The 15,091-nt window shown below is 39.7% G+C and overlaps 1 protein-coding gene and 1 long non-coding RNA gene across 2 annotated transcripts in view; one reads left to right on the top strand and one right to left on the bottom strand.

Annotated features, from left to right (window-relative positions):
* Positions 1-248: 248 nt before the first annotated feature.
* Positions 249-15,091, bottom strand: part of ABHD3 (abhydrolase domain containing 3, phospholipase) — a 49,848-nt gene continuing 35,005 nt past the window's right edge. Inside the window, exons 5-9 of the mRNA XM_005898883.2 lie at positions 10,538-10,650; positions 6,547-6,720; positions 4,074-4,122; positions 3,829-3,994; positions 249-1,125 (exon numbers count right to left, since the gene is read on the bottom strand). Coding sequence (XP_005898945.1) covers positions 947-1,125; positions 3,829-3,994; positions 4,074-4,122; positions 6,547-6,720; positions 10,538-10,650 — 681 coding nt within the window. The 3' untranslated portion in view covers positions 249-946. The remainder of the gene's footprint in view (positions 1,126-3,828; positions 3,995-4,073; positions 4,123-6,546; positions 6,721-10,537; positions 10,651-15,091) is intronic.
* The window catches only part of LOC138985379 (uncharacterized), a 34,650-nt gene continuing 30,200 nt past the window's right edge, over positions 10,642-15,091 (top strand). The window contains exon 1 of the long non-coding RNA XR_011462442.1: positions 10,642-14,082. This is a non-coding gene — a long non-coding RNA (uncharacterized lncRNA). The remainder of the gene's footprint in view (positions 14,083-15,091) is intronic.

Below are 15,091 nucleotides of genomic sequence, written 5' to 3'. Positions count from 1 at the left end.
CTGATGGACATCTATATCAGCCCTGCCCTGCTTACCTGGAGACTTCTTGTGATGCAAGATAATTAAATATTATTATTCCCAAATCAGTGTCAGATGGGTTTCCTGTAGCTGAAAGCACTTTTAATTGGAACAAATGGTGGGAGCCCAATATTCTGGAATCAGTGAAACAAAACAGTTTTAATATTTGTTACTAACACACTTATGAAATGATCATAAATTACATTCTCAGGATTACTTTTCTGTGGATTAAAAACTCACAAAGAAACAATTTAAAATGGTAGAATTTATTTCATATAATGATATATATGTATACACATATACTATTTAAAAAATAATCATGTGAACTATAATCATTATAAAACATAAGTCAGCCTTAATTTAATATTATCAGAGTAAAAGAGTATGTAAAGTCAGTCTAACATTGTTTCATTTGCTTTTCAAAGTTAAGATACATAAAAGATTTAGCACATTGTATTTTATGTTTAGTTTTCATGTTACTATCATTAGGTATAAATACCCTTAGGAATGTGCCAACTTATAACTTACATTCAAATAACCAAAGTCCTATTACAATTACTAAAGTACGATAAATCACCTAAAATAAGTAATCTAAAAAAATACTAGCCTAAATTAAAACCCTGAGGAATTAAAATCTTTTTACATACACCAGTTTTGGTTAAGTGCAATTCCATGTTTGTACTACTTTATTTAAGGTCATACTTGGTAAGGCATAGTAAAAATAAAATCTACCTAAATTGCCATCTAAATCTATATTTTATTTCTTGCAACAAAGTTGTTTGTTTCTCCAAAAAAGTAGTTTCTGCATGTCGTTCTGGACCTCTTCACCACCTGCTGGCTTATTTGCTTTATATACAGTAGTCAAGAGCTGTGCACTAAGCTGAGCTGCCTTTGTGTATGGTAGTTCAGACAAAGTGCATCTGAAGAACTACATGCTTGAGAGCTCATGTCCGTGTTCGATCATGGCCTGCACAAACTGCTTGAAGACTCGGTCCATGTAGGTGGACTGCCTTGGCCAGATTCCCTCCAGAAAACCAATATGGCCTCCGTAAGAAGTAAGGACCAAAGCAACATTTGGGTTTTGCTTAGCAGTTTCTATTGGAATAGCTTGATGAAAAATGGGGGATGGTCGGGCGGGAGGGTGGATAAGAGAGGGGAAGGAGAGAGAAAAATATATATTAACTGTTGTTAGGAAAAGTGTGCAACTTTATCACTTCTAATCATTTTAAACCAAAATACCGTTAAACAAATATTCATAATGAGAATGGCTAATCAAATAAATCTAATTTATATTAACCACCCATATTCTTCTAACAGTTCATGTTCACATTCATGTACTGGATCATCATTTTTGGAAGAATCATTCGATTGGTTGTAACAGAAGTACAGGCCTAGTCTTCTTTTGAGAAATTAAATAATTCAAGAAATGGTGAATACTTCCATTATGCTATAAGATTCCCACTTAGGTGTTACACGAAGGGAAAAAAAACAAATCTTATTACCTTTGTGAGAGTTATAAATTCACTATGTATGACTTTGGTTAACTTTACATGAAGTTAGATTCCTGAGGCCAATTGGTGGCTGTGTTAAGAATCCAAAATTATAGATACGATTTATAAAAACATATATAGATAGCAAAAAAACAATGGCATAAAATACTCCCCAGTGGTAACAGTGTTTATCTTTGGGTGGTAAAACATTGGTGATTATATTTTTTCTTCTCTGAATTTTTATTTATAGTTAAGCTCTCCCTACTCCACACCCTTCAATGGAACGGAAGGTAATTTTACTGTAGGACAACTGAGACCAGTTCAAGAAAGGGCTGCCGCAGGACCCCAAATGCCTGTTTAAAACTGACCTTTCACTACATTCTTTGAAGAATAAACCTAGAGACCCTAAATCAAGGCCTAGGAAGCCAAGTCCTTGTCCTAAATGGGTCCTGAACTCAGATCCTTATCCAGCCAGCTACACCTAAAACAGAATATCTATCTTGGGATCAGATGTGAGAACTTAAGGGGAGGGGCAGATGAAATGACTTGATACTATTTTTCTTTTCCTTTATCATCTTACATTAAGGGCTTAGATTTAAAGTGCTTCATTTGTCTCTGATGGAATTATTAAGAGCCCCACTTTCACATTCTGGATACACTCAGGAATTTCTAACACACTGATAGTTACAGTCATGTCAGGAGAACAAAAGGCTGGGCCATGGGAGTCATGTGAAAGATGTTGGCTGCCTGTGCTCTCAGAATGCAGACAATTGTCTACTATTTTCAGTGTGGCTTGGGAAAGAATAAGAAATAATGAGTCTAAACTTCAACCAAGGTCAAAACAAGTTAAATGCTGGGAAATTTTTTTTGGTGGAAGAAGGGCCTGTGAAATATAAAAACAGATGCAGAAATACTAGACTTCCTTAATCCAATGAAAATAGGCTAAACAATCTCCATGTTATTCAACTGATATTAAAGTTCACAGTTTAGGGAATTTCCCGGCAGTCCAGTGGTTAGGACTCCACGTGCTCACTGCCGAGCGCCCAGGTTCAATTGCTGTTTGGGGACCTAAATTCCCACAAGGCTGTACAACGTGGCCAAAAAAACAGTTCACAGTTTAATTTTTGATTTGTGGTCAAAGGCCAAGAGTTCCATCTGTCTAAAACTACTTTGATTTAATCATAAATCACACAATGATATCCCCTAGAAAGATGGGCTTCCCTGGTAGCTCAGACGGTAAAGCATCTGCCTACAATGCGGGAGACCCAGGTTCAATCCCTGGGTCAGGAAGATCCCCTGGAGAAGGAAATGACAACCTACTCCAGTACTCTTCCCTGGAGAATCCCATAGACTGAGGAGCCTGGTAGGCTACAGCCCATGGGGTCACAAAGAGTCAGACATGACTGAGTGACTTCACTTCACTTCACTTCACTTCTTCAGAGAGATGGTAAAGTGACATTTTTAAAAAACTGGGGATTTTATGAAATTTTGGCAATACATATGTGCTGTGTTGGTACTCAGAATAGTTTAATACAGTACTTGGGGAAAATTTTTTTAAATATTTAGGGGAGAAATAAGAAAAGGTTTTATAAGAAGCTTTGTGAAGTTTCATTAGAAAAAAATTAGAGGTCAAATCTATTTATCCTTAAGATAGGTATGATTTCTGATAGGCATCTTACATTGCTTTAATGTATGAACACAGGTACGTATACCTTTGTTACAAAATTCTGTATATCTTGAATTAAGAGAATGAGGAAGTTAACTTGTGCATAATTTTCTTCTATACAGTATCCGGGGTAAAACAAACTCTTTGCCTTCGAATATGACTTTATTGTCTGAATGTGCTACATTCATTGAGTTATCCAAGGACATCTTATTAATAAAGTCTCAAGCTCTCTTCTAGGTTTAAAAGGGGAGTAATATTCCCCTTTACAAAGCTTTCTGTATAAGAACCTCAGGAAGAAAAGGCCAACTATGTCAATGTACTCTTGAGGTAGAGATACTGTAACATAGCCTGTCCAAAGAACAGATATTTGATAAGAAGGAAAGGTTGTAAGAATGAATACAAGCAAAATACTGAGAGCCATAATTTGTTCTGAGGCTCTCACAGTAGACTAGAGAAGAATATATGAAAATGTTTAAAGTGATCTGAAGCATTTATATACTAAATTATGAGTATCAAGCTATTTTTTTTCTGTTTATCACAGTGGAAACCAGTATATGAGTGACATTTTGTTTCTTATTATTGTATTTTCCCACAAAGAACATTATTTTTAAACAGTTGATTCATGTCAAAAGGTATACAAAGATGTTAATTTACCATGACTGGGTGAAAAAACATCATCCACAGAATTCAGACACAACACTGGAATCCCTACTGACTTCAGTCTACGATTTGGACTGGCATCGGTGTAATAGTCATCAATTGTCCGGTAGCCGAACATGACAGAAGTGAATCGCTTATCAAATTCTCTTAGGGATTTAGCCTGAAAAACAGAAACCAACTATATATGTTCTTGGCATCAAAAGAGGAAATAAAAGTATTACATAAAGTTTCTCTCCTACCTTCATGACATGATCCACGTCAATTTGTTTTACAAACATATGCCGGTGCCTGGAAACAAAATTTCAAAAATAAAAAAGTCATTCCCATCTCAAACACACCTAATAATAAGTAACTTGGCACAGGACATAAAGTTGTTACTCAATAAAATATTTATTGACCTTCCCTGGTGGCTCAGTGGTAAACAATCTGCCTGCCAGTGCAGGAGATGTGGGTTTGATCCCTGGGTGGGGAAGATCCCCTGGAGGAGGCCATGGCAACCCACTCCAATATTCTTGCTTGGGAAATCCCATGGATAGAGGAATCCAGGGGGTTGCAAAGAACTGGACACAGCTTAGCAACTAAATAACAATAAACAACAACAAAATAGTTACTTAATCAGACATAGCAGGAATAATAGCAGGTAATTGTTCTGAAGACTCGTTTTTAAAGATTACTTATATATTTATTTTTTTTAAAGATTATGTGAAAGTGCTGCACTCAATATGCCAGCAAATTTGGAAAACTCAGCAGTGGCCACAGAACTGGAAAGGGTCAGTTTTCATTCCAATCCCAAAGAAAGGCAATGCCAAATAATGTTCAAACTACCGCACAATTGCACTCATCTCACATTAGCAGCACACATTAGTAAAGTAATGCTCAAAATTCTCCAAGCCAGGCTTCAGCAATACATGAACCATGAACTTTCAGATGTTCAAGCTGGTTTTAGAAAAGGCAGAGGAACCAGAGATCAAATTGCCAACATCCACTGGATCATGGAAAAAGCAAGAGAGTTCCAGAAAAGCATCTATTTCTGTTTTATTGACTTGCCAAAGCCTTTGACTGTGTGGATCACAATAAACTGTGGAAAATTCTGAAAGAGATGGGAATACCAGACCACCTGATCTGCCTCTTGAGAAATCTGTATGCAGGTCAGGAAGCAACAGTTAGAACTGGACATGGAAGAACAGACTGGTTCCAAATAGGAAAAGGAGTACGTCAAGGCTGTATATTGTCACCCTGCTTATTTAACTTATATGCAGAGTACATCATGAGAAACACTGGACTGGAAGAAGCACAAGCTGGAATCAAGATTGCCGGGAGAAATATCAATAACCTCGGATATGCAGATGACACCACCCTTATGGCAGAAAGTGAAGAGGAACTCAAAAGCCTCTTGATGAAAGTGAAAGTGGAGAGTGAAAAAGTTGGCTTAAAGCTCAATGTTCAGAAAATGAAGATCATGGCATCCGGTCCCATCACTTCATGGGAAATAGATGGGGAAACAGTGGAAACAGTGTCAGACTTTATTTTTTTGGGCTCCAAAATCACTGCAGATGGTGACTGCAGCCATGAAATTAAAAGACGCTTACTCCTTGGAAGGAAAGTTATGACCAACCTAGATAGCATATTCAAAAGCAGAGACATTACTTTGCCAACAAAGGTCCGTCTAGTCAAGGCTATGGTTTTTCCTGTGGTCATGTATGGATGTGAGAGTTGGACTGTGAAGAAGGCTGAGTGCCGAAGAATTGATGCTTTTGAACTGTGGTGTTGGAGAAGACTCCTGAGAGTCCCTTGGACTGCAAGGAGATCCAACCAGTCCATTCTGAAGGAGATCAGCCCTGGGATTTCTTTGGAAGGAATGATGCTAAAGCTGAAACTCCAGTACTTTGGCCACGTCATGCGAAGAGTTGACTCATTGGAAAAGACTCTGATGCTGGGAGGGATTGTGGGCAGGAGGAGAAGGGGACGACAGAGGATGAGATGGCTGGATGGCATCACTGACTCTATGGACGTGAGTCTGAGTGAACTCCGGTAGTTGGTGATGGACAGGGAGGCCTGGCGTGCTGCGATTCACGGGGTCACAAAGAGTCGGACACGACTGAGCGACTGAACTGAACTGAACTGAAACAATTTCAGAAAAAAACTAATTCACAGATAATATTTTGGTAATGTTAAGAATTGTGGGGGCTGAGAATATCCATATTTTAGGGGCATGCTCCTAAGCCTCTAAAACATATTATGTTCATAACACAAGCTTTAAAAAACATTATTTAGCTCTGAAAACACTTAACACATTAGTTACTACCCAGGGGAGAATTAGGTACTAATAAGATTAGCAACAAGTAGAAAATCCAGGGAAATAGCCCATAGTTATTCAACACATTCAATACTAATATTTTTATTCTTTTAGAATAATTTAGAACAGTAATGAAATGGTGATCTTCAAAATGGGGCACAGAGACTAGAGGTTGTACAAGGTACATTGTGGTACAGAAAGAAAACATCAGAGCTCTTATCTATATTTTTAGCTTATACATAAAATCTTTTTATTTTTGTACATATTGAAATTGAAGGATTAATTTGTTACTGTATATAACATAATAGTGCATATAACAAATATATATATACATTAGCAGTGTTGTCCTCTAAAACATTTTACTGTGGCACTTACTCCGAAAAATTTGGAGACATTAGGTGTTTAAAATGACTTACTTATTCACGGAAGACTGGAGGCAAGTTGTCAAATAATAATTAAAAAGCAGCCAGTTCAGTGGTTTCTCCAGTGACTCCGAGCAAGCAAAGGTATTCCAACCAACTGAAAAAGTTGCAGCTGCCTTCAAAGGAGTTTTTGGTCCAATTTTGCCCAAATAATTTAAAAGCAGCATTCTAAAATGAGGAAAAACAGAACACAGTGATTAATTCGTTCTATATCACAAGACATCCTGTTTCTAATTGTGGACTTTTAACCACGGAGAAGAAACATATAAACCAGTGTGTCTAACCCTTTATCTTGGAAAACCGTGAAAATACCTTCTTTCTTTCCTTCTGTTCACATATTTATCTTGAGAATGGATAAATATGGATAGGGAATTTGAGAATGGGACAAAGCATACAGTTGTTAGTTAAATGTGTATCTTTCTTGGAGGTAAAACATCAGGAAAATCCATCGTAAGAGTGGTTTTCTTTTTTGAAAATTATATTGGGGTCTATTAAAACTTTGCAATTCCCTGGCCCCTGGCCCCCTAGCTGAGTATTCAACTTATTATGGGAGGAGTGTTTCAGGCAAATTTTTCTATAAAGGGCCACAAAGCAAATGGGTTCTGGTGGCCCTAAAAACTCAGTCACAACCATCAATACTTAACCCTGTGACTGTATTTTAAAACAGCCGTAGACATGTGTGAAGGAATGGACATGGCTGTGTTTCAATAAAATATTATATATGGACATTGAAATTTGAGTTTCATATACTTTTCACATGTCGTGAAATAATTCTTCTTTTCCAACCATTGAAAAATATAATAACCATTCTTGGCTCTTGCACAAAAACAGTCAGATTTGGCCTCCAGGTTGTGGTTTGCCAATGCTTGGCACAGGTGAAAAATCACAAGGAGTGGTTTTCAAATGTGTTTGCACACTGAAGTCACCTGAGGAGTTTTAAAAACTGATTGATCTGGGTCTCACCTTGAGATTCGGAGTAATTGGTCTGGATGGCCATTCCAATTGTCTGTGCATCCTTGCTCCCTGGGCTTCCCAGGTGGTACTAATGATAAAGAACCTGCCTGCCAATGCAGGAGACATAAGAGATGCAGGTTTGATCCCTGGTTCGGGAAGATCCCCTGGAGGAGGGCATGGCAACCCACTCCAGTATTCTTGCCTGAAAAATCCCATGGACAGAGGAGCCTGGCGGGCTCGAGTCCATGGAGTCACAAAGAGCTGGACATGATTGAAGCAACTTGGCACACATGCACACCTCGCTCCCTACAGCTCCTTGTCTAGAGTTAGACTTCCTCAATTGTGGCAGAGCAATCAACCCTAAAGTCACTTGTTTTCTTTTCCTGCTCCCTCCTGCTGTTTGTCCTTATCTCCTTTCACATATTTTCCTCTTTTCCTTTTGTTCTATCATTTTTCCTGATTCTACTCTAGTTTTACTTTGGTAAAAGGGACAAGCATGGAATGTAACACAGTACACCAGAAATCCAAGTTTGACATTTACAACTAAGAGAAAGGATAATAGTATAAATTCTGTTTCTATTTTCCATCCTTTATTTCTCCAATTGCTCAGGTTCTGAAATGAGTAAAAATTCTCTCTCATTCTTTTTTTTCCAACCCAGATGGACTACAGAGTGAATGAGAGATATTAGATCAAAAATGGAGATTTCGGGGTTTGCTGTTTTTTGGGTATTTTTGCTGTTGTTGAATGAGGTTTGTTGGAAATGTTACAGCAAAAAGACAGAAATGGCTCCACGCTGTGTTTTGAAATTCATCCCAGCTGTAGACTAAGTGACCTGCAGGCTGGACAGATGCCAAAAACCAAGAGCTTCAGCATTTCCATCATGTCAGAATCTCCTTCAGTGATTTCCTGATCCAGGGCAGAGACCTCAGGCTGGAGATTTCCCTTTTGAGAACAACTCTTCATAACGACTGCATTCCTTTTTTTATTGTACATAGCTCCCTAAGCTAGTTAAGGGATAATGCTTCTCTCCTGCAAAGGGGTCATTCCAGTGTCTAGTTGTGGTGGCCCAATTCTTTGGCTGGCAGTCAAGAGGTTTCTGTGAGGCTGGTGTAAAGGGCAAACTGAAAGAGCTAGAAACGAACCTTGAAGGAGCAGGAAGCACCAAGAATAGCTGTGACCGAGTAGGTGGGGACACTTCCTGGTTATTACTCAGGAGTAAAATAACATCAAGATATCACCCCATAAAAAGGCCATGTCACTTTGATAAGAAAAAGACTCCCTTTTTTCACCAAGAAAAAAAAAAAGCAGATAGAAAAGATAAAGAACTCACAGATTAAGAGATTTAAGAGACATAATCTGTCCATATGTGGACTTTATCTGGCTCATGCCTCAAACAAACTGTAAAAACCAGCCAACAGATTGACAGTGAAATGAAATACTGACATCGAATATTTGATGACATTTAGGAATTACTGTTAGCTTTGTTCAGGTGTAATAATACACTGTGGTGGGTTGTTGTTATTGTTTCTTAAGAGACTCTACCTGTCAGAGACCCATAAATCTCTATAAATGATGTCTGAAAATTATTTTAATGTAATCAGAGTTGAGAAGGAATGGAGGGTAGATTATCCTTGAATTGACAGTCATTGAAGCTGGGGAGATGAATATTTATGAGGAATCATACTCTTTCTACTCATATATACTTGGAAATTTCTATACATTTTTAAAGCTAGTCTAGGAACCCAATGGGAGACTGGAATGTGACCAGGTCTCGAGCAGCGTGGATTCCTTGGTGAGACTTAGTTCTGGCTCAAACTGCTGCTTGGCCCCAGGCATAACAGGCGTGGGGATCACCCAGTCTGGGCATAAGGGTCTTAGATGCTTTTGTCTGCTGCATCTCCAAAAGGAAAAAAATGTATCAACCTATAAACCACATCCCAGAGTGGTAAACCCACTTGGGAACATGTCACAGTGCTAGGCAACTAGAAAGGGGACTTCCCTTTCAACAATTTACAAGACATTAATATTCAACCAGCTGCAAAGGCTAATGGTCAAGTTCTGCCTTCAGGCACTGAGACTTCAACTCGACAAGAATAGGCATTTCCCAGGAGCCTCTGAATAAAGAATCAGGGCCTGTTTACATAAAGTCTGGCTTTTTAAAAATTCAAGAATTTATATGACTAAGGGAAGAAAGTTCAGCTGCCACCCTGTCCTTTAAGGTTCTCATTGTGGGGCAAAGGAAAAAGTGAAATACTTTTCTTTAAGCACAATTCACAGATTTTGTCTGGGTTTTCTGCCCTGATTCAGACTTCTTCCTTTTTAGTAGGTCAAGTCCGACCTTCCATGCTAATGTAAGAAACGTATTCTTTGCTTCTTAGTTTTATGCTTATCAGAGTCTAAAAAACTACGGTGAGAGCCAATCTTTCAGAGCCCATCATTTGTAAAGCTGTTCATTTTCAAGTAAGCATGCTCGCAAGACATTTTGAAAATTGACAGATACATTGACTATAGAATTAAGAAAAAATATTTTCTGTTTCCATGTGTTTGCTGATTTTGGACAATGGTTTAGGTCCTCTAAGCACAGCAAAATGCCATATAATAAAAATTTTGTTTTTTATTAAAGCTCACTATTACTACAACAACAACAACAAAAACACACAAAAAATTAGCACAAATGAGGCTAGGCTTTCCTGGTGGCTCAGATGGTAAAGAATCTACCTGCAATGAGGGTGACTCGGGTTCGCTCCCTGAGTCAGGAAGATCCCCCTAGAGAAAGGAATGGCAACCCACCTGAGTATTGTTGCCTGGAGAATACTATGGACAGAGGAGTCTGGTGAGCTACATACAGTCTGTAGGGTTGCAGAGAGTCAGACACGACTGAGCAACTAACATTTTCATCCAACCATATGTGATAAAATATGAGCAACCCAAACATTTGCTTTTAAATGCCCATTTAGCTTATGGTCATCAGAAAGAGACAGGCACTAGGACCACTTCCCTCTAGGACATTTTAGAAAGGAAAAATCTTACCCTCCCATTGACACTCCTGCTGCCAGAAATGGAGCAGAAGGGTACAGACTGTGGACGTGGTGAATGACTGTCTCCAAGTCTTCAGTGTTCGAACAACAGTAAGTCCTTGGCGTCTGCAAGCAACAACAGGTAAAGCACAAAAATTAAAATTGGGAGGGGAATCATTTGTGTAACACAGAAATGTAAAAAAGAGCAAAAAGTCATAACTGGAAGAAAATGACCTTTGTTTGCACACACTATATGAGTCAGGATAATTTTCCATTTTCTGTCTTGCAGTTCAAATTTATGCCATTTAGAGTCAGTACTACCCGAGTTGGCACTAACAAAAGACTCTAATCACACAAGGAAGTCTGGAGGGAAATGGGACAAGACCAATATAAATACCTTAAATTAGACAGATATGCAATACTCTATTCAAATGTGTCTCTAACTAAAGAACAGAGTCAATTTAGGAAGAAAAAGTGGAGAACGATACTTTTTTATAGGAAACCAACAACAATTTAGGCCTGACAATGCCAAAGCAATTATTTTTTAATATATAATTTTATTTATTTATTTATATTTTTGGCTGTGCTGGGTCTTCATTGCTGCATAGGCTTTTTTCTAGTTGTGGCAAACAGGCGCTACTCCAGCTAGGCTCTACGTGCGTGCAGGCTTCAGTAGCTACAGCATACGGCGGCAGTTAGCTGTTTCATGGCATGTGGGATCTTCCTGGACCACAGATCAAACCCTTGTCTCCTGCACTGGCAAGCATATTCTTTACCACTGGGCCACTGGGCAAGCCCCAAAGTAATTCTTACTAAAAAAAAAAAAAAACAACAACACAATCAAGCAAACAAAAAAGGTTTTCAATAATCCACAAAAAAATCTAAACTGTAACTCCTTCCTGCTCAGGTATAACCTGAATGCTGTCTACCAGTGAAGGAGTGTGATTTTTTTTTCTGACACTGCCTTCACTCTAGATCAAGCAACATGCAGTCTGCTTTATTAATTAGATATTTTCTTTTACAATAAGACTTCCATATAACCCCAGCTGCGCTACACTGAAAACAGACACTTAAAATGTTAAAATATGTAAAGCTGATTATGCCTCAATACATAATGCATTAAAACAAATGATTTTCATGTGAACTCCATCAATAAGGGCTCTGTTTCCAGCAGAAAAGCTTCACAGATGCTTTATTTGAGATCTGGGAACAGAGGGCAATCCTGTCTGTACAATGTATGTGAGAGTGTGTGCATGAATAAAGTATGCATGAGATAAAATAACTAGAAACTTAACAACAAAGAGATAAATCTGGTAACATTGCCCTAATAAAAAAGCCAAAACCAGTTATCTGTACAACCCGGATGGTAATATTCCAATAAAATATGACTGGAAGATTATGTGTCACCCACCATTCAATCACTAATGCATAGTCTGAGAAAACTTCAATTTTCACTGATCCCTGCAACTAAACTCAAGGTTAAAACACTCCTATTTCCTACTACCATCTTTTTGAGATCTGCAAATATAAAACTCTCCAAAAGACAAATGTTAACCTCACAGGATTTACAATGGCTAACACTTATTGAATAATTAAATTTGTGCCCACAAAACCCCAAGGCAGATCCTATTTAGGAAACTGAGTTATTAATAGAAAATTGAGTTTAGAGAGGTTAAATAATTCCTGTAAACTCAAGAACAGCTAATACACGATGAAGCTGAGATACTTCCAAAAATACTTTGTGATTAAATGCATTTGAGGGGCACAAATTCAATGTAAAATCTAAACAGACCAATGTCTACTACCATGCTTATTCATAGTAACTGCAGAATTTGTCACAAAAATTCAGGTGAAAAAAATATCCTTTAGCATTTTTACTGTATTTGTGTTTATTCACACTGCATAGCTTTAAATTTTCTGTATTATTTAATATAAACAGTTACCAACACATATTCTTGTTATGCAGGCTTCAAGTGAAGTAAGTGTATACATGTGTATACACACTTGCACACACAGATACATGAACATACACACAGAGTTGGTGGTGGTGGTTTAATCTCATGCCTGACTCTTTGCAACCCCATGGTCTATAGCCCACCAAGCTCCTCTGTCCATGGAATTCTCCAGGCAAGAATATTGGAATGAGTTGCCATTTCCTTCTCCAAGAGGATCTTCCTGATTGAATCCACATCTCCTGCACTGCAGGCAGATTCTTTACCACTGAGCCACCAGGAAAGCACACACAGAGTTGCTGCTGCTGCTGCTGCTGCTAAGTCACTTCAGTCGTGTCTGACTCTGTGCGACCCCATAGACAGCAGCCTACCAGGCTCCCCCGTCCCAGGGATTCTCCAGGCAAGAAAACTGGAGTGGGTTGCCATTTCCTTCTCCTATACATGAAAGTGAAAAGTGAAAGTGAAGTCGCTCAGTCGTGTCCGACTCCTAGCGACCCCATGGACTGCAGCCCACCAGGCCCCTCAGTCCATGGTATTTTCCAGGCAAGAGTACTAGAGTGGGGTGCCATCGCCTTCTCTGCACACAGAGTTAGGGTATGATTAAAAATGGCCAGGGAAAATTATTAGGATCTTAGTGCCAGGAATGCCTGTGGATAACAGCTGTTTCCTTATTTACAAGTGGGAAACCCAAAGCTCAGTAAGGTTGGGTAATTTACCAAAAGTCACAAAGTAGCAAAGCTCAGGGTTTATGTTTGTAGTAAGTAAACTAGTTATCATAAAGCACTAGGATTCCATGAGATGTTTAATAAGCAAATCGATTATCTGGGACCCTCAGAGATAGGAGCTTCTCTTTCCCTTAATGTTTTTCTCCCAAATGGATTACACTGAGTTGGAAACCAATAACGCTGGTGTGGAAATGTTAGCTAGTTAGAATAGGAAAAAGGAGTTCAGAAGGGCGGTGGCTGAAAGACAAGGAAGGGAAAAGCCCGCGAAAATAGAACAAAGGAAGGTCTGAGGACCTCAGGTAAAACAAATAGCACTCCTGGCTAGCCCAATTTACATAGGACGGCCCGGGGGGTGGGGGTTGGGGGGTGGTAAGAAACATAAGAAGAGGAGCCAAAGGGCCAGGGGTCTCTCTCCTGAGAGCACATGCTCTCTTTCGCTCTCTTTCCCGCGCACGCGCCCTCTCTCTTCACGTCGCATCTTTTGGGTTGGCATGCCCTCACACCTTGAGGATGTATTTTCCTTTATTTTCTAAATAAAACTGAGCTGCAACACTGTCTGAGAGCTGTGACATGCCGAGGGCTTTAACGTCCATCGCTTCACATTTTTGTTGTGATGAGACAGAACCAAGGAAATTACACACTCCCCTAACATCTATTTAACCTGGCTGAAACAACCTGGACGCGGACCCCTGCAAAGAGGAGGCCAAGCAAAGCAGGAGCCCAACTCAGCGAAAGCTCCCATGGTGGAAGCAGAACGTGAAGAAAACCCAGTGCAGGGGAAGTGACAAGAAGCCCAGCGTGCTGGAAACCGGAACAGGGAAAAACTAACTCAGCAGAAAGCTCACATGGCTGTCTCAGATTCCAGAAGACCTCCGGTTAAGGTAGGAGGCCCTCGGTGCTATGGCTGGAGGGACATATGCCTAACAAAATCTTTATTCCTTTAAAATCTCTCGTTTCTTGTTTCCTCAAACCCCGCCACGAACAGGCGAGCGGCAGTGGGCACAAGTAGGGACTCTGGAGAGGCTACTTCTCAGTATGTCCCTAAGGCTCCACTCTCTGCTGAGCCCCAGTAGCTGTTACCCAAGGTGGTGGGGGTTCTTCTGTCCTTAATCTTCTTTGTGCCAAGGATCAAGCCAATGAAAACTGTGAGCACAGGTCAGGTATTCAGCAGATTTTCCAGCAGGCTATGAAGGGGATTCCTTGGCACGTTTTTTCTTCTGCTTTTTCCTCCCATCCTTCAGCTCCTCTCTCCTGGGACTTAAGCCTGGCCAAAACCCATGATGAGTGGCTTCAGGACCCAATGAAGCTCAGGCTCTGATGTCTCATTGCAAAAATTCAGTGAGAGACACAGAGATAGGTGAGAGGTGGATTTGTTAGGATTCAGAGAGAAGTACACTCTTCAGAGTGTGGACCATTGCAGAGGGCAAGTGCTTCCACCAAAGGAATTGGTCTGGCTAGGTTTTGCAAGCTGGGTGAATTCATATGCTAATGAGTGGGAGGATCATCCCAACCACGGGGGAAGCACTCACTCTTCTGTCTTTTGACAGTGCCTTGGAGCTGTTCTGTAATGCTCAAAATTCTCCAAGCCAGGCTTGAGCAATATGTGAACCGAGAACTTCCTGATGTTCAAGCTGGTTTTAGAAAAGGCAGAGGAACCAGAGATCAAATTGCCAACATCCACTGGATCATGGAAAAAGCAAGAGAGTTCCAGAAAAACATCTATTTCTGCTTTATGGACTATGACAAAGCCTTTGACTGTGTGGACCAGAGTTGGACTGTGAAGAAGGCTGAGCGCCAAAGAACTGATCCTTTTGAACTGTGGTGTTGGAGAAGACTCTTGAGAGTCCCTTGGACTGCAAGGAGATCCAACCAGTCCATCCTAAAGGAGAT

The sequence above is a fragment of the Bos mutus genome, chromosome 24 (assembly GCF_027580195.1).
Source record: "Bos mutus isolate GX-2022 chromosome 24, NWIPB_WYAK_1.1, whole genome shotgun sequence".
NCBI classification, from domain to species: Eukaryota; Metazoa; Chordata; class Mammalia; order Artiodactyla; family Bovidae; genus Bos; species Bos mutus.
Note: the sequence above shows the minus strand (reverse complement) of the source record. Positions and strands in the feature narration are given on the sequence as shown.